General features: G+C 33.7%; 1 protein-coding gene across 1 annotated transcript; it reads right to left on the bottom strand.

Annotated features, from left to right (window-relative positions):
• Nucleotides 1–8627: 8627 nt before the first annotated feature.
• LOC128990763 (heterogeneous nuclear ribonucleoprotein H2-like) lies at nt 8628–22614 on the bottom strand. Its single transcript, XM_054413328.1, has 8 exons — nt 22491–22614; nt 21976–22058; nt 20620–20778; nt 19468–19611; nt 18030–18168; nt 13753–13928; nt 12076–12251; nt 8628–8889 (listed from the first exon to the last, which is right to left on the bottom strand). Exons 1-8 carry the CDS (start codon nt 22583–22585, stop codon nt 8725–8727), a joined length of 1137 nt encoding a protein of 378 aa, XP_054269303.1. The 5' UTR covers nt 22586–22614; the 3' UTR covers nt 8628–8724.
• Nucleotides 22615–24228: the final 1614 nt, after the last annotated feature.

Raw genomic sequence — 24228 nt, 5'->3', positions numbered from 1 at the left:
CTATTTAAAAATAGTGTTCAATGTAAATAATTCAACAAGTTATTAGATAGGTACCTTTTAAAGTTTTTAGATTCTATTTAGCAAATTTCCCTATAAGAAAGTACAGTAGCTATTACCGTAGGTGGCATGGTAAGACCTAGGTCCGGGAAAATTGTTATATTTGTATATATATGTGTACAGCTGTCCGTGTGAAAGCATGCATTTTCTAAATTTAAACCGACGACAGTCAGGGATTGCCCTGGTGTCTTAAAATGGTTATTGCGAAAGCAAGACAAAAAGGAAATTTTAGTTTCTTAAATTCAGAGGGTAATTCGGATGAAATCATCATTATTCTTTGGATTATGACTATTTCTCCTTTAAACTTACCACTGATAACTTTTGCTTCAATCATTTTTGGTGTCATTTTTAGCGAATTTCCTTATAGGGAAATAAGCTATTACCGTAGGTGGCATGGTAAGACCTAGACCCGGGATGGATTTACTCTTTCATTTTGATGTCCCCAGAGGCCAAAAACACCATTCGTTAAAATTTTTATATATGTATATATTCAATTCAATTCAAACAATTTTAATTAATGCAATTTTTTTATTAAATACATAATCCCTTGTGACATGCAAAGCACGCGCGGGATGAAAAACATATTTTTCTTAATACATTTCATTTTCTTGTTTCTGGCAGAAAAAAGCTCATTTTTCCTTTTTGTCACTTAAACAGAACAGTGAGTAGACATTTCCTATTGCAACAGCTTTAATCATATAAATAACACTTAGACAAATTAGAATAATTTAATAAGAACACGGTTTTTAGAAAGACAATAAACTCTACATGCAAATATAAATATTTATTTATCTAAAACAAAGCTAAAAATAAGTTACAGATTAGTTATGCTATATTATGATTGATAGAAAACAACAAAGCTTTTGACTTTATCACAGACCTTTTATCATTATAAACTTCATTACCGAACATTTTTACAAACGCATTAAACATTTTTGGACCAAGACAACAAAACTGATGTCTACTAGTTTCCTTTCTGCTAACAAGTAATATTGTGCTGATCGAGATATTCTATTGACAGGTTTCATTTTAAACATGTACGGAAACGGATATTAAAAAACAAACATAATCAAAGAGTTTACGTGCAATTGATTGAAGGTTAAAAGCTCTTCATGTTCAAAAAGATAACTTACTCTATCATATTTTTTTAATCCAAAAACAGCCCTCAGTGCATGTCTTTGGTTCGTGATGACAGGTTGTAATATGGTAGGATAAGTACCCCCATAATGTACTATTCCATATCTCATCACACTTTCAAATCAGGAGATGTATACCTTTTTTAAATGCTCACTCTTAATGTTGTCTCTTAAGTGATATAAAGCATAATTTATTTTCCTTAATTTAATTGAAAGTTGTTTTACATGCTGCTCCCACTTTAAATGATGATCAACAAACAATCCTAGATATTTAACATATTCTACTACTTCAATACAACTGCAAGAACAATTATACAAACAAGGGTGTTTACGGTACAATAAATTAAATTCATTTTGTAAATTTTCTCGTGATTGATTATAATGTTTTGAGTGAAGTGCTTGATTTGCAATTTGACAACCCTCAAGGAGTGGTTTTGGGCCCCATTATTTTTTGATATATATAAACGATTTGCTGGAGCTTGATTTATGTTCAAAAATATTTGCCTATGCTGATGACACAGCTCTTGTGTGCTCAGCTTTCAATAAAAGGTCGCTGAAACTAAAAATAAGAAAAGATTTAGACAAGATATCAAATTGGCTAATTGAAAACAGATTGTTAATAAACTCCTTAAAATAGAATTGTTTATTTTTCGATGTTTATATATAACTAACGATGTACGGAGGGATAATGCTACTTGATATTTAGATTCAGTGATATCACTACCGACCGTCCCCCCTCCGCGCCACTTCCGGCGTTCGAGGCCGGGTAGCACTGGTAGCAGTTCCTCACTCCGTATTTACTCGAGCCGTGCGTCGATTTTAGGATAAGTAAAAACAGTCGATGATGCGTAGAACCATTGCAATAATTAAATGCTGCTAAGTTTCATCGTAGGTGAACGCATTGCTTAGAATCTGTTTTAAATTACACAAAAAATGACAATATGTATACATGTACTATGATCTGCTAATATTTTTAATGGTTACGTAACACTAAACATTACGTCAAGTTATTTATAGGCCTACTGTGAATTTATATATATTCTGTGATTTACCTTTCGGGTTTTGGACGACTTTTAACTCGATGTATAAAAAGTATATGTAACATAGTTACTACTCGGTGTAACATATTATGTTTTTCCGAGGGAAATATATTCTTCAATAACCACTAACGATTACAAATGATAAAATTGTAAGTAGAACCTTTGTTTTAGTAGGGTGATCCTTAATCCGAGTAGTTTTTGCGTGGACTAAATAAGATCGATATACGGTTTACTGTTAGTTTTTTATATGTCAAAGAGTCGTTTTCACCAAAATTGTTACTGTTAACACGCATAGATTTTTTACTAAACTCTGTACTACATTAACATTTCACTTCATGACGGTTACCCCTATTGTATTAAAAATACTAAACGGCCCAATCCATCCCATGTATTCCATCCCATGTATGTACATATATTATCGGTATTATACAACATACGAAAGGTGACAGTGGATTGGGCCGTTTAGTATTTTTATTACAATAGGGGTAACCGTCATGAAGTGAAATGTTAATGTAGTACAGAGTTTAGTAAAAAATCTATGCGTGTTAACAGTAACAGTATTATTTATAAATGTATTTAAACATTATTTTTTAATGTTTTGGTGTAAATTTTATATTTTTGAAATGTTTTAGTTTTCCTGCAAAGTGATCTGAAGGAAAGTGGTAATTGAGTTTATGTTTTGAGTATGGAATATTCGTCTCTACGGCCACCAGAACAATCAAGTTGTACAGATAATTAATTGCTAATGAGAGGAAAACATATACACAATTTAACATAGGTGATGAATCTTACTCAAGGTGAGTGTTTGATGTTCAGCAGTACCAAAATTTACTTTCTCGAGATGGCGAGTACGCTGGATACGTTGAACTACAATGTAAATTTTGTATTATTGAAAAATGAGGTAATTGAGTTTAAGTTTAAGTATGGAACGTGTAATAATACCCATAGTAGGGGACGTAAACCGTTTGTTCTGATCAAAATCATTTATTCTCTACGGCCACCAGAACAATAATGGGGAAATCCACTTGCAAGTTGTGCTGATAATTGCTAATGAGTGGGAAACATGCAAACATTTTATCGTAGGTGATGAATCTTACTCAAGTTCAGTGTTAGACGTCCAGCAGTACCAAAATTTACCTTTCGAGATGGCGAGTACTGGATACGTGGAACTACAATTTATCAGTAAACTATACCCAAATATATTTTTTTTTTTTGTACACAGGGAAGTTGCTTACACAGGGTGTGAAAAGTACAAAAAGAAAGAGAAAAGGTAAAAAGTCATTAACTGTGCGTAAAGAGACAACCAGATTGAAAAAAACACGTAGAGGAACCATCAAACTAAAAAAAAGTAAATTGCAGTTAAACGTGCTCTGGAAGTCCCTACAAAAAACACTGACTCTTTTGAATTGGGTCGTTAAATTAGATTTGTCACTACTGAAAATCTATGAATTTCGAGTCAGAATAGACTAACAGGGACACAAATATACTCTCCTGATGTTGTCACAATGGGAAGGTAAAATTAGCTCCTTATCAACATTCTGAGTTAATGGAACATCTTATCAACGGGGCTACATACATCGACTATAAAGAAAATATTAAGTATCAAAAGAAACCAAAAACTTTCAAAAAACTATTTGAATAATACATTTGCAATGGTGAGTTATAAGTCTCACTTAGATGAATCAACATCATTCTGGTAGTCTATTTAATCTTAAGATCTGGGACTACTACTTTTACCATCTGATTGGACCGTTAATACCCTCTAACATTGTACCAAAGTATGCTCAACTTTATATACGACGTAAACACAGCTGTTGCTCACAGAATAGGTCAAAGATGCGACCAAGTGCTGATGCGTGATTTAAGTGACTAACTTTATTCCACACAACAAATATAATGAACAGAAATCAGGGAATGTAGGAGTATACATAAACAAATTATCTCCATAGAATAAGTAGCTTATTAGGTTATCAGCATTGCGCAGTTCGTACATTATTTATTTTTCAAATGAAACTCAAATTAAAATAAAACATTCATTTCGTTAAACTAATAAAATGGGTTTGATTAACATAAAATAGTTTATATAGGCCAACTATCAGTTCTATTTTATGTAAAAAAATAAGCTGCCCCTAAATAAAATACAAAGATAACCAGTATTTGTTAATTATTATGTCTCTTATTGCTGACAATATTCCCGTGGCAGAGCACGGGTGGTTAACTAGTATATTTTAAAATCAGTAAATAGTATTGCAAATACTTCTTTTGGACAGTTCAATAACTCCCAATAAACGTGTGTTGTTTAAAATACAATTTAAGAATTAACAGCTGTTTAATTCAAAAGTATTATCCACATCATGAAAATGTAAACAAATCTGTGGAGGAAGCTTTAAGGGCTTCTGGGGCAGAGCCCTAACGGGATTCACTTCGTTTTTTCTTTTGGTAACTCATCTAGAGACCAAGACCTTTCTTTTTACACCTCTACCAAGTTTCTACGACTACTAGTAGTCGTTCTCTCAAATTAGCGGAGACAAAGTTTCCAATTAAATATTTAGATTCCTCCATGTTAATCCTATGGAAGAAAATCCAACTTTGATGGAAGATCCTGCCCAAACTAATAAAGATTTCAAATAATGACAAAGACTTTGCAAAACTACAGATCAGGGCCATTCTTTTGGCACTTTAATCATCGAAATCGGTCCAAAAATGAGGGAGGAGGTCTGTTTACAAAAATCGGCTTAGCGTATTATATATATAGATTTCCGTAGTGGTTAATTATTCATGAGATTTACTTTCTGGAGAGAATTTGTAGAATAGTGTTTTATTAACTGTAAGGGTTTCTGTAATATTATTTATAATATGTTACCTTAAATTATCACTTACATTTCATTACACAGTTTAACTTTAACTAGTCTGAATCTCAATTTTTCAGTGAATATAAATTAAAATGTATGCAGCACTTAGCTCGAAATGATTAGGGGTTTAGGTTGGATAAGAAAAAGTACAGTCCAGCAAAAACTTCGCACCACGGCCTTGCTGGCGTTGCAGTCAAGAGGGAAGCTATCGTCAAGAGGAAACACCATACTTTGCAAAAAAATATATAGGCCTATTTTTTGTTTTGGTCAGAGAGGTTCTGCCTGTGGCTAAATTGTAGCCAATAGTTTAATGCATAAAATAGCCTGTATTTTTTAATTTTTTACAAACAATGTTTCTGTAGATTGCTTAAACAGGTAGGGCAATTTAGCATTTTGCAACGTGTAGAAAGAAACTACAATCGTACGCGTGCCGTATGGACTAATGTTTAATTACCTAAGGACAAAATAAAAATTAATTTATCTTTTACTGACTTTAAAAAAAAAACTGCAAAATCGGCATGTAAACTGCGAACTCAATTAGGCCTTTTACCATCACTAACTTTAACAACAAAACCAAGATACCAGAAAACGCCAAATAAAATTTTAACACAAATCACTAATTTCACTAATTAATTATGGATTCAATATTAAATGGAAAACTCCTGCTTTGTTTTTATTTCAAAAACATTATAATGAGATGATATATTCTAAACGTTTCTGTAAACATTTGACGCTTACTTTAGTGTTTAATCAATATTTTGTTTAAAGTGGAATGACCTCAACGGCTACTCTGGAACTAACCTGAGAATTAAACTAAAAAAGTTCGTAGAGACAATATATTTTTTCACTAAAGCAATTACTATGACAAGTTCCAGTGAGCGGGATTTATTAATTTTGTTTGGAGAAGGTTTTAACTAGGTACATTCTGTTTCTCAAAGGAAAAGGGGTTAAAATCATATAGACTAGCATGCATAGTATGAATAAAGTACAGGGAAAACCTATAACAGTAATATTTTGAGGTAGTTTCCTTTTCTTTATATGCTTGTCAATGCTGGAGAAACGTAATTTCGTGATTGGTTTCGACAAATGGGTAATCAAACCCTAACCATGCACTGCAGTGGCAAAAATGTTAGACGTGAGCCGTTGATTAGCTTTTTCAAATATAGATGAATATAAACTCGTTAAATGTTTTAAAATAAAATCATAATATATCCATTGAATATAACATGTAATACTATCTAACAACTAAATGGCTAAAGAGGATGAAGAAGCAAATAAATAGGTATTGTAATGTGGTCTCAACCATGGTCTCAACTGAGAACCCGCTGAACGTTTTAAATAGGCCTATTTCGATAGAATGTAAAGTCAATCGCACTTTTAGCAAGAATTCCACCACATAAACTTAGAATAAGAGTAGTTTCTATTTTCGTTTATATTATTTTGACCAGAACCAAATCTAGGGTAAAGTTTAGTCAATGGGATGCATTTACACTAATTTAGTTTACCTTAACGAAAGGAGAATAAAAGTAGAAATAATAACTGGGCCAGGTCGCTAATTCAGTGGGTTTTACCAAGAACTTAAATTATCTCCACATCTTTATATGCCTTTTCATATTTCACGAAGACAATTTCCGAAATTACAATCGGGGAAGCATTTGTATCAAAGAATTTTGTTAACTATAGACTACCGGTAAGCATTAAAATGCACAAACATACGCCTGTAAATTAAGTTACCATTCTTCGTAATGTAATGACATATTTGATGTAATACAGTATAATGATAATTAAATGCTAGAAACTCAGTTTCTATATCCCGTAAACTGATGCTGAGCCGGCCAAACTCCTAGCGCCAATGCCGCGCCAAGCGATTTTATGCCTATTTTTAATCGCTTAAAAATGATACAAGCAGGCTCCGTATCAAAAAAAGCTTCAAATAAAAAATAAAATTCATACTTTGATCTAAAACTTTGCCGCAGGAATTTTTTTCCTGACCAAAAAATAAAAAAGTTCCTCGCTTACTACATTTTTCATGTTTCTTATGGTGTTAAAAAACAATCATCTGTTTTAATTTGCCTAAATAATTTATAAAAATTATGTTAAGGTAAAAACTAGCTACATAGTAATGAGCACTGGTTTTTCCAGAAAAATAATATATCAATTTGAAATTTGTATGTTAACAAATAAGTGTAGCAGAGCAGGTTGAGTGAATGTATGTTTGTGTAAAACAGAGAGGTTCATTCGGCCCGTCCGCCTCGGTATCCCGCCAATTCGATTGACTTATGGCAGAGACTGTACCGTTGGAGCTTATGAAACTTGGAGGTTATGAACCGCTCTGTTTATTTGATATTTAAAAGTTGGAGTTTGTGAAATTTGGACATTGTGAAACTGTGCTTATTTGAAAGTTATAGTTTTGGAGTTTATGAAGTTTGGAGGTTATGAAACACACTGTTTATTTAATATTTTAGACGTTGGAGTTTGTGAAATTTGGACATTATGAACCTCACCCTTTGGCTTGCAGTTAAATAATAAAAGGTTTTTTACTTCAATTTATAAAAGAATCAACTTGCTTGGACTACACTAGGAGCTACTATGGATTTAAAAACACTTTTGCAAAGTATACATTGCAATAATAAAAATATTTTAAATAGTGAATTTGGCAATTTACAATATCTAGTTTTTTACTCATTTCAGGATATATTTCACAAATGTAGGGCCAAGTGTGGAAAGTTTTTCTCCATTGTTGGAAATTAATTTATACTGAATTTCAACTTTTACTGTGAACATTGACTTTTTTAAATCATAGAATAATTAAGGTTAACTTGTGTATGTTGTTGTTTCGTATAGTCCTATAAGGTCAAGATACGTTAAAATTTTTATATTTCAATTTCTCACTCTTAATGGCGAGAATGTTTAAAATTTGAATATACTGTAGACTCCATTGCATTTAGCTCAGTTTATTTTGGATGACCACCTATATACAATGTCTGTGTATGATGACCACTCGTACATTCCCTCAAACAAATGCCTCTTTTGTCTAAAAGTACAAAAACAAACAAACAAGGCATAACCTGTTTGTAGAGCGCCTCAGTACAGATGTTAGTTTCATACCTCTTTATTGTACAGTAGACTCTCAGTAATCGGGCAGATATAGGACTGTGGTGCTGTCGGATTAGTGAAAATGCTGGATTACTAGAATGTTGTTAATTAAAACACTTAAAATGCACTTAATACACGTCTCCGGAGATCACACAATCGGAAACCGCTATTGCCGCGATCGGGCATGACGGCGATGACGCCTTTGTGACCGCGGGAGGCGATGATAAGGTCTAAACGGTCGCAGGAGATGTTCATGATTTTGCCGCAATCGCGCATGACGACGATGACATTTCTGTGACCTCGGGAGGCAATGATAATGTCTAAACGGCCGCGGGAGATGTTCATGATTTTGCCACGATCGCGCAAGACGATGATGGCATTTCCGTGACCGCGGAAGGCAATGATATTAGATCAATGGTTTGTAGGTAGTACTTATCTGTATTTTAAAAGTCAAATGATGTTGTTAAAAAACATTATAAAAATATGATTTCTATTACATTATGGAAATCAGTTTTTCACAACCATTATTTCTCTTATGGTAAACTACTCAAACAGTTCAATATATCTATGTTTCATGTAGTTTTTATCTTTTTTCAAAGCCTCTTGAAGATCTTCTTTAGTTTTGAATATCACATCTGCTTGTCCATTTGGTTTTCCTCTAGAGGTAAAGTGGAAGTCAATCCCAATTATTTCAATGGGGCTAAAAAACTGAAAAAGATAAAAAAATTTAATTCCGACATGCGTACGATTGGTAAATAAATTTATGTGATTGTGCAATTTTCAATGTTACTAGTCTACATAACTATGTATCTCCTGTAGTCCAGAGAAATTTATTGAGAATGGATCTAGAATATAGTAGAAATCTAATGCCTTGCATATGTCCCTTTTATACAATGGTTTTCACCATTTTCATCATAAAAAAAACATTTTACAGAGTGTAAGAGACATTGGCAATAATTCTGTGAAATATACATAATTTTTGCCAACCTTAAACAACGTAGACAACGATTTTATCCAGCCAAAGTTAACAATAAATTAACATTACCTATTTCAGGGGTCTCCAACCTTTTTTACTCAAAGGCTACATTGACAATTTTCAATTTTTGGATGAAAGGTGGGCCGGACCATCAACTTTTTAATGTAGATAGGTAGCTCACCTCCAAATAACGCACAAAGAGGTATTTTTATATTTAAGAGTTCAGCGATGAAGTTTGAATATTTCTTGGTAATGTTTTGAGTTGATATAAAACCTGTTGACTAACTAAAATTCTGAACGTTTTTGTGTGAATTATACTGTGACCAAACAAAATAATTTACCTACCTCACATAATTATTTATGGGTATATAAAATGTGTTTTGTCATATTAATTTATACTTTGTCATTACATTAGGCTTATGATTATTCAAATTCATAAGCAAGTTAATATAAATTAATTTACAGTATATTTACAATGATATTAGTATTTGTTCTATTATAGATATTTTAAAAAAATGCCTATCAATAGCAACAAAATTGAAATACTACAAAGCATTTATATTTCCACAAATAACATATGCAAGTAAAACTATATTTAAAACAACTAACACTGTAGCAATAGATAAAATACTAAAAATAGAAAGAAGAATCATCAGAACATGTATAAACCAAAAATATCAAAAAGATGGAGTTTGGAGACTGGCCTCAAATAAAACTGTATATAAGGAAATAGAGCCAGTGACAAGTATAATTAAAAAGAAAAGAATTTCATTCATTGGACATCTTTTAAGGACACCGGAAAATAGAATAAGCAAGAAAATAATTGACAAGTTGTGGAATAGCAAGAGTGACTTTAGGTGGATTACAGAGATTAAGGAGGACATGAGAAGGTTGAAAATATCATTAGAAGATTTGGAAAATAAGTCAGAGGCGCTTGCAGTACTCAAAGACAAAAATATCATCCTGCCAATAGGAGCAAACAATCAGAGACAAGGAAGAGTGGTTTCGGAAGAAGAAAGAAAACAACGGTCGGAAAGAATGAAGAAGTATTGGGCGGACACAAAGAATAGACAGAATTTAAAAAGAACCTAACCATTATATTGACTTAAAAGTTCCAATGCTGGCCATAAAATAATAATAATAATAATAATAGATATTTTTAAGTAGGACTGATGAAAACACAGGATGACACAAAACCAAATATTTTTTATGTACTACTCAGCTAACTTGATTGAATATTTAATTGTTACAACGATAAGAATAATTGACAATGAATTGTATGGCTAAAATTAACAGAAATTTTTAGGGAGAATTTAGAATTTTGTAGTTGCCACTTTAAGGTCAGCCAAATCAGGGTTAACGTTTGTTGTCCTGATCCTTCAAGGATTGTTTTCAATTGAAAACAAGGGTCAATTAGGTTCAACGAGGTTCAATTAGTTTGGAAGATCTGTATTAAGATGGTGTGTCACTTGGCTCCGGCCAATCACATGCTTACAGCTGATTTTCTCTTATTGAAAAAAAAATTGGAAAGTGTGAGATAGGTGTCACATATTTAAACTGGGCAACTGAGTAGCCAGCCAACCTGGGCACAAAGAATTGTACTTGAATTCGGTATGGACCAAGGACTACAATGATCACCAATAGCCAATTATCAAGTCTCAATTCCTTGATGCCGTTCCATTGGTTTTCTTTTAACATCATGAGTATAGGCATAAATCATGATCAATGGAGAGATCATCACAATATTACTGATACCGCAAGAGATTTTCAACGTGCAGTCGGGATCGCGGTATCCCCGAGACTGCACGAGACGCGAAAGACGATCAAGTATTCACCGAGACGGCAACTCATGGGTATTTTCGCGACCGTGATTGAGGACCACGGTTTTGCCTAGCTGCCACGATCCCTAAAGACGATCATGCTATCACCGAGACCGCAACATTTAATTAAGGGTAATGCCGCCACCGTGAGTGACGTGACGACCAAGATATTGCCGAGTTGCCGCGATCAGTAATGATGATCATGAGATCACAGAGACTGAAACAGTTACGTAGTGGTGTTGCCGCAACTTTGACGATCGTCAACCTATACCAAATATATAAAACAAAACTATTTCCCAGTAGACCTTCGCGGGGCCGTAGGTTGGAGATCCCTGACCTATGTCATAAAAACAAAATTTAAAATATACACCTGTTTAACAGTTCTAAGGCTAGATTTACTCAATTATTTACAACTTTTGAAGCACTTTATAAAATTTGGTATGAACATGTAAATCTACGTTATTTTGAACAAGTTCTGAAACCAGCATGATTGAATAACCGGGGTTCGGGAAGGGTTTTATGGGTAAAAATCTGTTTTCCCATTTTTGACTCCAAAACATGAAATGTTGTAATTTCTTTCAAAACCATTTTGTAGAGCCTAAACAAAACTTAGCACACTGAAGCGTTGTTGTATGCTTACCGGTTATAGAGAGAAAAAAAAAGTGTAAATAAAAAATGCCCATGTTTACTCATTAAATTGATTGTTTGTTTAAAGTAGAGGTTAAATCTGACAACTTAAAGAAAATATTGAGTAAAAATCTCTAAAGGCAAATGGAAATTCGCTTAGTCTGCAGGTTTGCTGCGGCAGGTGTGTTTAGTTTTATATCTGTTTGACTACTACAGTATACTTGTTCTGTGGGTGTTTTTATTCTGTTTTTCCAGCTTTGGATGTGTTTGTATACTATCCTTGTAAAGTTTTTAATACATTCTCAGCTGAGGATGGAATCAGATCCAAAACCCTAAACGTTATGAAAAACTTTGTTTTTATTTTCACTATTTGTGATGGAAAATGTGTGCAACATTCCCTTAAATAATTTAAATTCACCTTCACCAATAATGAGCTTCAAACAAACCATAGTCACAGTTGATTGGTCTTACCTCCGTAATGTCATCTCGAGTAGCATTGTAAGGAAGTCCTCGCATGTGCAAAGCATTTGATTTACGTTCTCTACCTTCGCCCTGGTGGTACCTTGGTTCTGGGTCCCGTTGTCTTCCATGGTTTTGGTCGTATGGTGGGTATCTGGCGCCATTCCATTGTTGTCTAATGTATCTGTCTATGAAAAACAGGCTTTTATGACATAGATCATTGGGATGTTAGTAAAATATTGTTCCTACAGTTACCTAACAATGTACATGTTCTCTCACTGATTTGAGAAAGCAAAGTGGCCAATTCGCTCATCAGTGAGACAATGTTAACATTGTCTCACTCTAATTACTTTGTCTCACTCCAGATTTTCAACGTGAAGGCACGAAATAGTGAGCGCGTAACCTGCAGGCAACGTCGTATGCGCGCGAAATACGTTGGCAGCACTGGCTGTAAATCAGCTGGTCAGCTGTTGTACTGTTGTATTTGTCACTTCACATTAAATGTTATATCAAAAGTTCACTTTTGTGTAAAAATAGGTTATGTTTCTTCACAAATTTATTTGTTTTATGGTAACTGTAGGAAAAGTATAATGTGCAACTCGAGTTCAAAGTACAATTGCCTCACTCGAGAAACCATTCCTCACTCGCCTACGGCTCGTGAGTAAGGATTTCTCTCGAGTGAGTCAATTGCTCACTTTTCTCACTAGTTGCACAAATAACTATTGATAGATAAATGGTCAGCTGGTCATCAGCTGATTGTAGGTTATCTACCTACACAGTGTGGCATTATTATTCTCATTTAATAAACTTCGTGCACAATATTTAGGCGGTTTTAGGGAAAGAAATCTATCCCCTCCACTTAACCCTTACCTTTAATAATAGCTCAACAGCTAGCAACATACATTAAATACAAAAAAGTGGTGGGGGAACTTCCCCTTCAATTCGCCTAGAGAACGAAGTATATATATAATTACTGACAGGAATTAGAACAACACTCAACAGAACTCTTGAGTTTTGTAGTTTTATTAGCTTGATGTCACTCAAAATAATGGAAGAACTTGATGTTTCATGAAAATGTATCTAGTCTATATAGTTAATTCCATATATCGTTCCCCACGAAATATCTCGAGCTAGGAAAAAGGTAGCATGGCTGTTGAGGATTCATTTTAAAGCTTAAGATCCAAGGACGATGGGAAAAATATCAGAAGTGTCAAAAACTAAACTGCTCTGCCCCATAGGCCATCAAAGATCCGGTCATTTTCTAATGGAAGTACTGCTACAGTGTTTCTATAAGCTGTTTTAAGCATACCAGATGATGTATACATTGTGTATTTGTTGTTATGTTTGGTGTTATATGTGGACCGCAACTAAATGTGTAAAAAAGTGTGTATTTCATTTAAAGTTGTATGCATAGCAATAAAGTAGCAATTGCTGCTATGGTCCCCTAGTTTAATTTAAACAGGGTTCTACTTCTTGCCTAGAGTGTTCATACTTGCACAGGCAGAAGTTGCAAACAATCATGTTAATTCCACATATTCCTCTTTGCCCGTCTCTTTCTCTCAATGAAATGGAGATAGTTGTACACCGCGTGCTCTTAGAATAATTAATTGTCATGCATTTTTCTTCTCTTAAAAAAGAGCAAAAATCTGAAACTGTAGTGTACAAAATACAAAAAATTGAGATTAATACCTGGATAACCAGAAAATCGCAGTGGTCTCAGTATTTGATAACCCCTGTTGTTCATAACCGGCCCTCTGTATTGGGTCTGTGGAGGGGGAGGGGGAGGGAGGTACTCCTCTTGATCTGTCTGGGGCGACTGAGCGAGCCTCAACTCTCCCAAACTACTTCTAAACACCTCTATATACCTAATGAAAAACTTAGTTTATGACTCTGACATTTTACAAAGCTTTGGAGTGGATTCTATGTTACATTATAAATACATACACCTAGTCAAACTAAGATGCAAAGAACTTACACACAAGATGACAACTAGATGAAAACTAACAAAAAATTAATAAAATACAGTCTGATTTTACTTTGATGTGCCTCTTCATGTGTAACTCTTTGACCAGACTGGGACGGGTGGCGTCGTCCTGTAATCCAGCTACTAGGAGGTCACGAATTGTGGATATTTATAGGCATGCACTGTGGATGTGATACTCTCTGGTGTGGATTAACGTCCGCACGAGTGAGTACTACAACTATCCGCAGTACTATCCTGATTAGACCAACTCGTATATACCAAGGCGAAAATGTGGTTCGGATTCCACTATAAACTGTAGGTCCCTTAGTTGCCATTGGCTGTATGGGCTATTAATTAACAGCTGTGTCTAAGGAGTATGTCGGCCTTAGTCACTAACAAGACTACAAGATCACGCCACTCATCCTACACTCATCTCCATTCATACTTGGCTTAAAATACCTACTTAGTATGGTCGCCATTTCATCGAAAAGTATTAAAAGTATTAAAGTATTAAAAGTATTAAAGTATTAAAAGTATTAAAGTATTAAAAGTATTAAAGTATTAAAAGTATTAAAGTATTAAAAGTATTAAAGTATTAAAGTATTAAAAGTATTAAAAGTATTAAAGTATTAAAAGAAAAGTATTAAAGTATCATACCATTTTAAAAATGTCTATGGACACTCAGTCAGTTGTTTATTTAAATATCGTCCTTTGTAATAGAAAATTGTTCACGGTTAATCCACATGGATGGAATGGTATCCAAAAGTCAATGATAATATAGGCTTTGAAATAATAGGTTATTTTCTTAAAAGGATAATACGAGGGTTGTCCGTAAATTAAGGTCTCCATCTAACTCCAGTCGTAACCAAGCAAGCTGGTTCAGATCTCAAACCAACGTCGGGCTCCGGACTACTATTCTAGCTCGTTCCTATTTCAATAACCTACCAGAACAACTTAGAAATGAACAATTCACCGTTTCAAGAACCAATTAACTGCAAGAAAGAGAATTGGCTGCAAGAAAGGCCATTTACTCAGAAAAAAAATTCCTTGATAACCAGCTTTAACAACATATTAAATCCACAAACTTTATTTATATTCTGACGCATGTACTTCTCTCAGCGAACATGTCAATAAAGATTATTGTCTATTGTCTATTGTCTATTGCCTATCCTTCCTTATAAAACGATTAGTCTATTCATAATATTGAAAGTTGTTGGAAATGAAAATAAACTCCCCCACTAATATGAATTGTGTTAGGTTTCTTTAGGAACTAGGAAGGGGATCGATCCCTGTTAATCTGATTACTGATACCAGTTGACAGATGTGTGTGCAGAAAAGTGGTTTAGGGTAGCAAATGTGCATTAGTGGCTTAGGCAGTGCGCAAAAGCATGTAAATATTTGCACAACGGGGCCCGAAGCTGATGTTCATCAGTTTCCATTGTGACAATGATTTATTAGGAAACTTTGCTGGTAGATCGGCGTGTTTCAGACTTACAAAGGTGAGCATAGTCCTGATAGTCTCATAGAGACTGTATTATTTATTTTTTGTTGTTTTTGCCTCCTGGATCACAATATAAATTAATACTAGAGGTAATACCTTAATCAGTTAATGTGATCATGTCACCGATGAGCGGCGACCGGTTTCAACCCAGCAATGGGGTCATCCTCTGGCAAAGCAAGGTCATAGAATTACTCTTAAGAGGTTGTCATAAAGTCCAACACTAAATACTAAAAATCCCAACACATTTTGAAAAAAAGGCTCTTTGAAAGTAATTTATTGTATGAAACAGCAGTCGGCTTTGAAAGAAAGTAACAACACGGAAAGGACCTGATAAGAACTGGAAGAGGGGGAGTGGGATGGCAGATGGACAAGACGGCAATGACTACAGTCTGGACTTATAACTCAATTTACACGTACCGTCCGCAGAGCAGTCAATTTCTGGCAAAACATTTTCATGTAAAAATGTGTTTAATTGTTACTGTTCTTCGCATCGTATTTATAGACTTTTTAACAACCTCTTCAGAGAATTCTATGTCCTTTCTTAGCCTGAGGATGACCCCATTGCTGGGTTAAAACCAGTCGCCGCTCATCGGATTAAGGTATTTTAACCTCTAGCTCGACTGTATTAGTTTGATAATCTCTCTCATTGAGTCACTAGATACGTTTGTGAAATTCGCCTAACTTTGGGCAGATTAAACTGATTAAAAAAACAGTCAACCTCCACCATGGAAAGCATTGTGCCAAATTTAAAATCTTTCAAACTCCTTTCACCCCTTTTGCTCATTTTTTAAATGCGAACATTTCACTTCATACGTCCGTCAACTGCTTTGGACTTCAATTGTGTTGACAGGTGAGAACACAGAAATTTAATAACAGAACTAATTTTGTATTTGGTGGGAGCGTGAATTTTCTTCCACAACCATATTCAATAACATGACCAGAGTAATCGTCCATTAGAGGTGGGAACCATCTGAAAAGTAGTGAACGAAGTAAGAAACATGATGTTGGTATTATATTTGAACTAGCCTGCCTCTTTGCGAAAGATGGATGGAGACCTTAATTTACGGACAACTCTCACATTTAAACACTAAATAGACAACAAACTGAGCTGAATATACCTTGAATTCTATTTTCATTCAGAAAATATTGACTTTTTCTGTATTTTTAAAGCTTTGAAAAAATTGCTCAGTTCCACCTTGTGAGTAAATGCTATTCCTTACTTATTTGCTTGGCAATTTGTTGCTAGTTAAGCATACTTTACTTATTAATCCAACATTTACAGTAGAGTCCCGCAAACTCGGCGTAATGTGGACTGAAAGGGTGCCGAGTTTGTGAAATGCCGGGTTATCGGGAACTGGGGTTAAAAATAAGAGCGATACAGTTTCTAAGCTTTTTAACCGCCTTTTTTATTTATATTTATATTACAAGTCAGTATTAAGTCATCAGATAAAGTACAGGGTGTTTATAAAAAAACTTTACAACTTTAACATTCTCCCATTCATGATCCATGGGACATAAACGTTTCCTATTGACACCACATGAAAGGGATGCTCAACAAGTTTTAATCAGCTGGCAGTTCAATCAGCTGATGGCCTTACATTGTTGTTTGGTAAACAAAAACAAATAATTGAAAAGTCTCATTAGCATCGCAATGGAAGCACGAATCAAAGCGCAGTGTGTGGAGTGGTTCATTGAAACGAAATCTGATGTTGTTGTTCAACGGAGATTTCGGACAAGATATAATAGGAATCCTCCTTCAAGACCCACAAGATCAGGAGAGCGTTTGATGAAATAGATCATTCAATTTTGCGTCGTGTTTGGTCAGAACTGGAATGTCGACTTGATTTTTTGCGAGCAAACAACGGGAAACACATTGAAGTTAGGTAAACTTCTTATCATGTAAATAAAACTTGAGAAAATTTCCTAAATTTTAATTTTTGTTTCATAGCTGTAAGTGAAAAAATAAATGTTTTATGATTGTTTAAAGTTGTAAAGTTTTTTTATAAACACCCTGTACAACAAATCCTTAGTACCAGTTTAGAATAATATGACTTAAGCTGGCTTGAATCCATGATTAACTCGGACTCAAAAAATCACTAATTTTCTGAGCCAGGTGATGGCCGAGTTATCCAGACTGCCGGGTTATCGAGTGCCGAGTTTGCGGGACTCTACTGTATTTCCAATTATAATGCAAATTTAAGTATAGTTACACCACTTTTTTATTGTTATGTTTATCACAGCTCAAACAAACCTGTATATCATAGATTTATCAGGAGCATCAATAGCACCGATAACCCATGCAGAATTTCACAAGGAAATACTACATCCTAACCAGGAATTTCCATGATGAATTTTACTCAGGATCCAGAAGTTATTCTTTAGATTTGAAGGTGATTCCTCTTGATTTGTCTACTGTCTGTGATTCTCATGGACCAAAATATAGCTTCAATTAATTTATTACCTGAGATCTACATTTGTTATAATGGCGACTGATGGTTTTACCTGTGATACAGTCGTCCCATGTGCCTTTTGAGTGCTCGTTCCGCTTCTTCTTGATCTCTAAACTGCACGTACGCCTCCCCTGTAGTTCTTCCTTGATCATCGTGTACCAAAAATACTCCATCAGGTAATATGTCTAAACCTGAAAGACACATTCTTTCATACTGTTTCCTATTGAAATATTTTAAAACTTTTAATTCATTGGGTATTATGATTGATTTTGTATACTGGAGTAGAGAGGGGCTAGACCAGCTGTAGCAAATTTTTCATACGAGTTGAACATAGTTGTATCGTTGTATGTGTTGCCCAAGTTGCAACTCTATCCTATTGTTACTAGGTGTGCTAATGCAGTTATCTGCTTGCAATATTGAGCGGAGCTAGCATATTAATCCAATACTTTTCTTTGCTTCATCTATTTTTATAAATTCATTTTCTACTTGCAATATCCAATATCAGTGGAATATTTGGATCACATAAATAGAATGCCTATTTGCAGTACCCAAGGTCAATGGTACACTGGTTCACTTAAATAGAATGTCTAATTGAGTATTCAAAGTCAATGGCATATTTGGTTCATGTACATGGAATGGCTTTTTGGAGTGTCATAAGTCAATGGGGCATTAGCCTAGTTCCGGGAACCCTAATTAGTTATTCATTTTGTAGTAAATTATGCTCAACGATTTTAATCCAACTGTTCTTCCCTTTTGTTCTAGAGGTAAATGTATTAAATGTGTTAAATGTATTAAAATGTACTAAATGTTAAATGTTTTAAATGTAAATGTATAAATGTATTAAACCATTTCAAAGTAAAGTTTTAAAAGTATCTGGAACACACTAGTTTAGATGAGTCGTTGACCAACATATGTTACACTCTTTTGTTTACCTCTTATTTATCTTGCAAATAATATCGTGGTGAACAATAAACCCATAAGACCCACTTTCAATTTGTAAAAATGTAAATCAACGTAGAGAAAAGCCCTTTGTCTAATTTGTAAGGTATGAATCTTAAATGAGATTTATACCTTCCGATTGTTGGTTACTATGACTGTGCTAAATTTCATGCAGATCCCTTCAGCCGTTCAGGAGGAGTATGTGGAAAACAAAAGCAGGAGTGTAGAATAAGAGCTTTGCTCGCTCTGCTCAAAAATGAAATTTCTCTGTGAGCTTTCTTTTCAGTTAAAAAGTTCCTTCCCTCACAATCTGGTTACAAAAGAAATAAGTAATTGGCATCAGCATACTCTGACAAGGACTTTAATCAACTACGAGATTTTCATTCTAAAATTGGCTTCTACTTTGATATGGGAATGGCATGCCTACATATCTCCATAATCAGGGTATATTACCTTACAGTGTTACAATGGTTAGTTTTCTTAAAATACATTAACTGAAGCAAGTAACCTGCCTGCATAATGCAGGTTAGTTGATAATGGAAAAAACCAACCTTCAAAAAAGTTGATAACATCCTGTTCACTGGTCTTGTATGGAAGGCCTCTGACTCTGACACAAGCATCGGATATTGCTCGTTGGATGCTTTGTTTGCTTCTTCTAATCGTTCTCTGCATCTCACTTACAGTTGCTTGGAACACTAGATAAGTAAATCAGTCAAAGTAACTTTCCTGGTTATCTATAATATCTTTATACAGTGTGAGACAGACAGCCGTACACAATTATTACGTCCGCACTAGTGAGTACTACGACTGTCTGCCGTACTATCCTGATAATTAGACCAATTCGTTAATACCATAAGGCAAAAATGTGGTTCGGATTCCACTATAAACTGTAGGTCCCTTAGTTGCCATTAGCTGTATGGGCCATTATTTAACAGCTGTGTCTAAGGAATATGTCGGCCTTAGTCCCTAACAAGACTACAAGATCGCGCCACTCATCCTACACTTATCTCCATTCATACTTGGCTTAAAATACCTAATTTGTATGGTCGCCATTTCAATGAAAAGTATTAAAAGTATTAAAGTATAAAATTATAGCAGTCAAACTAATTGAAGTAGATTTTTTGTAACTAATTAGTAATTAAATCCCCCATGTTTTACATTGTAGAATTTGTAAAAATAATTTTGAAATCTCCCAAACGTACCAAAAGGGTAGTTTTTGGAAAATTTAAAATCCGGACAAGTGATACCTCATTTTAAAGGTAATTGTTCACTGATTATTTTGATTTAAGAAAATAACTTTAAATCTTTATGCTTACAGGGTGTTTAAAATGTCTAAAACTCAGGGTCTTACAGTTAATTTTTTTGCAACCGCCTACATTAATGCAAGGGAACACAATTTGTATCCCAGATTAATGAAAAGAAGCCCTTTCCAAAATTACCTTCAAGTGTACCGGTACAATGTACCACTGCGCCAAAGTTTACTAATTTTAAAAATAGAAGGAATTTTGGAAAATGTAATAGCGTGTGGGGTACAAAGGTCTTAAAACAAACATTTTCTACATTTAAAGTTTAGTTCTATCTCATACGGTTTTAAAACTGTGATTCCTGAATAATATATTCTAATCAAAAATGTGTACAAAACTTTTAAGCAAAAATAATGCTGAAAAAATTGTTCTTTACAAAAAATAAAAACAATAGTTTACCTTCTATGTACCTCTCCCCTAAGTATTGACCATCCTTTTTGTAAGCCAATTCCACATCATCCTGGGATTCCAAGTCTACATAAGCTACCCCACTTGGCCGTCCTTCTTTTGTTATTACCAAATGGACTCCCATAGTTCCGTTCTTGATATTGCAATCGTCTAAAAACATATAACAACTATTAATTACTTAAGTTAACACCTGCTGATGCATTTATTCAAACAAAATTAAAAAAATAATTGTAAATGTTTGGTAAGTTACAATTCAACAGGAGAAAATATATTTGTTGACTTGTCAACATAAATACTGAAACATCAGTATGTGTGTAAGGAAACATGATTTTCTAATCATTGATATGAAACCTTTCCTAATGATACTGCCAGCTTGATATAGCTTAAAAGTTTCATGATCAAGGACAAGGACATTAATTATGTCCCTTATTCTCTTAGGATCCAGTTTTAGACCTCATTCCTATATGATGTGGTCAGGAAAAATGGTCTTGCTAAGAGGTTATCATAATAAACTAAACTAGAATAAACATTATTGTAGTGCTCCTGCTACCCAGAAACTTTTAATTAAACTATTAATTAACAGTTGTGTCTAAGGAAAGTGTCGTGCCTTAGTCACTAACAAGACTAAAAGATCGCCCCCACTCATCCTACACTCATCTCCATTCTTACTTGGCTTAAAATACCTATATATTGGTATGGTTGCCATTTCAAAGTTAAGTATGTACTTTGTTTGTGTGGGTAAGGAACATCTTTTTGGGGGAAGGCGTTGGAAAATACAGCGTTTGTTTGGCTAAGCAAAAACTATTTTCAGAACAATTAAAATAATATTTTTTGCTTGGTGATTGGCTGGATTTGAACCGAGGGCTCCAGAGGACAGAAGTCCCGCACCCTAATCACTACCCAAGTAATTATCTAAAAACTACTAATACAATGGTCAGTAATTTAATGCATGTTGTTTATTGTTATACATTTTATTTATTTAAGATAATTGTTTCAAGTTGTTTTAAAGCAAGCTAGTCTTATACAGTATATAGAAAGGTAGAGAATAAGTCAAAACAACAATATAATAGCAGATCTTGACAAGAAACAAGGAAAACCAGAGTGTAATATGGAGAAGGACTGACCAAGGGACAAAGTTCATTGTTATCTAGAACAAGTTTATCTCTATGAGCTGCAGACAAGCCAATTTTTCCTGGCTTTTGCAGCAAGCTTTGTTTATAAAATGTTGTAAGATTTTTTTGATTTTTCAAATAAACAAATTAATTAATTAATAATAATTATTACAAAGCATTTACAACAAGCCACTTAAGTTATCTAAGCATTAAATTGTACGTAATGTTTACAAACCAAAGAAATTAACGACATCGTCCACAGTTGCAGTCCAGGGAAGTCCTCTGAGTTTCACTACACAGCTGATACTGTTGTTGCTGCTGCAAAATTATTCACATTTTATTTACAGATTAATAACACCTGATTGACAGAATGCCAATGTAATACTAATAGTTTGTGTTATGAAATCAAACAAAATCTCACCTTAGAAATGAACTGTTCGAAAAGTGGATGAGAAATTATATTTTAATTACCTTGAATTTGAAAAGTTAGATTGTTTTACATCTATCGTATACAATTCATTACATACGGTGTTGGATAAGTTGTGTCTTTACAATGTACTATCAGATAAAGTTCTGGCTTGAGCGACCAAAGCAACTGCAATCACTGTAATATATATTATACAGAAAAGGTTGTCTGGTTTAAAAAAGATTCCGAGAAATATTACTGTATTTTACTAAGTTTCATCGGGTGTTGAAACATAAACTGATTGGATTGCAGTAAAAAATTACAGAATGATTTTCAAAACTTACTGATTTTCGAATCCTTGACATCGACTGAGGAAATTCAACTGAATAAGATAAACATAAATGAAACTGGTCAAGATCACTTTAACAGGTAAATCCATTTATTTAAAATATCCAACCATTGTTTCACTACGCCCATTCAATGTTTGATCTGATAAGATTTTCTTCAAGATATGAAAACCTAATTTAACATTGTATGTGTAACACATTGTGTGTGGTGACTGTAGAATTATTACATCATCGAGATTCTGTCACCTATCTTAACACTGCCACAGAACAATCATTTCTTAGTAGCTTATATTACTAATGATCAGGATTACCGGTACTTTTGTACAGCAGCTTCAATTCTCTTGGGCCAACATTTGAAACTGTTTTTAATAAATTAACCTCTGGTATGTTTGCAGGTTCAAACAAATTCACGTTTTTTTGTTATTTGTCTGTAACATTTCAATTTAAGTGTTATTAAACCCTTTTTAAGGGAAAGCTGTCCAAACCCATTTTGTAATATTGATGTTCTGAAAATTATTTACTGCTCCCTTACTAATATAGGTATATTTCATTGTTTTAACATACACACAAAATTTAGCACACTAATTAAAGAGCAATTAACCTAACAAAATATACAATATTTTGAAAGAAGATAATAATTTAAAAAACCAGATATATGCCAATAAAAATTTAAACAAAACTGAACATTTAAAATGCCCATGTTACTCTTATGGAGGAAAAGAAAACTGTTGCAGCTTGTTTGTTTATCAAAACAAATCAAATCATGTTTATTAGCACATAAAAGTACAGACGTTATAGATAAATGGACAGGTGCTTCGCCATTCTTCTTATAGCCTAATATTATATAAAGCCCTTTCTTAAAATGTATTTAGTAATAATAAATAAAATAGTTGTTTCACATTTGTGGAACTCTTTGTACCGGTATAGACTAGCCGAAAGGCTTAATAAAGAAGATAATGTCAAGGTTAAAACTAAATAACAGGATTTATAGAATTTAATTATAAATAAAACATAAAAAATGTATAAAACATTTAATGTAGTCAATAACAAAGTCTTCATTAAAATTTCACAACAAAAACAATCTACTGAATATAATATGTAATATTTAATAATCAACAAGATTAACATGGAGAAGGAACTTTTAGTGTAATTCTGTTCACTAATGATGCCAGTAAAATGGTGATTAGCCTCAAGCGAACTACAGATTTATACCTGAAACCAGCACCGGCCCTTACTTAAAAACCACTCTCGTATTTAAATATTTTGAGGAGTCAGTTAAACCAAGGATGAATACAAGAGATTCTACTGAAGGGAGACAAGACCAAAACCGGTTACTAAAATAAAATTGAAAAGAAACCATGGTTGAAATTATAATATTTAAAAACGCTCCTCAATTTGTCCAGTCATTACTAAAGCAGATGTAATTTTGTAATGAACTCTTATAAATAAAAAGTCCAGGCATTTCTACTACATACATTTAAAACCAAACTGTCAAGTCTCTAAAAGCTGGGCTGATAAGTTATACCAGTACCACTTGTTAATATTATTGTTAAATCTTATTAATTTGGTTAAATTTTAATTTTCATAATCTGAATCTATAATGGCTATATGGTTTGTAAACTTAGGTTTAAAATTTGCTTAGATAAAAAGGATGGTAGAATAAAAGTTATCATTAATAATGTAGAATCAAGTTTCTTTTTCTTGGAAGGTTTGTATGAGTCAAATTGTAAGCATT

This window comes from Macrosteles quadrilineatus, unplaced genomic scaffold (genome assembly GCF_028750875.1).
Source record: "Macrosteles quadrilineatus isolate MER2022 unplaced genomic scaffold, UCM_ALF_1.0 Scaffold_3__2_contigs__length_128488019, whole genome shotgun sequence".
In the NCBI taxonomy this organism is placed as follows: domain Eukaryota; kingdom Metazoa; phylum Arthropoda; class Insecta; order Hemiptera; family Cicadellidae; genus Macrosteles; species Macrosteles quadrilineatus.
This window is presented reverse-complemented; position numbering and strand designations above follow the sequence as displayed.

Coding starts and splice junctions, on each gene's coding strand:
- LOC128990763 (XM_054413328.1), bottom strand. CDS start 22,585: ATGGATTTACCTGTTAAAGTGATCTTGACCAGTTTCATTTATGTTTAT. Junction 13,929..18,029: donor ATGGGACGACTGTATCACAG/GTAAAACCATCA, acceptor GTTTTTCATTAG/GTATATAGAGGTGTTTAGAA. Junction 8,890..12,075: donor CTCGAGATGACATTACGGAG/GTAAGACCAATC, acceptor TATCTTTTTCAG/TTTTTTAGCCCCATTGAAAT.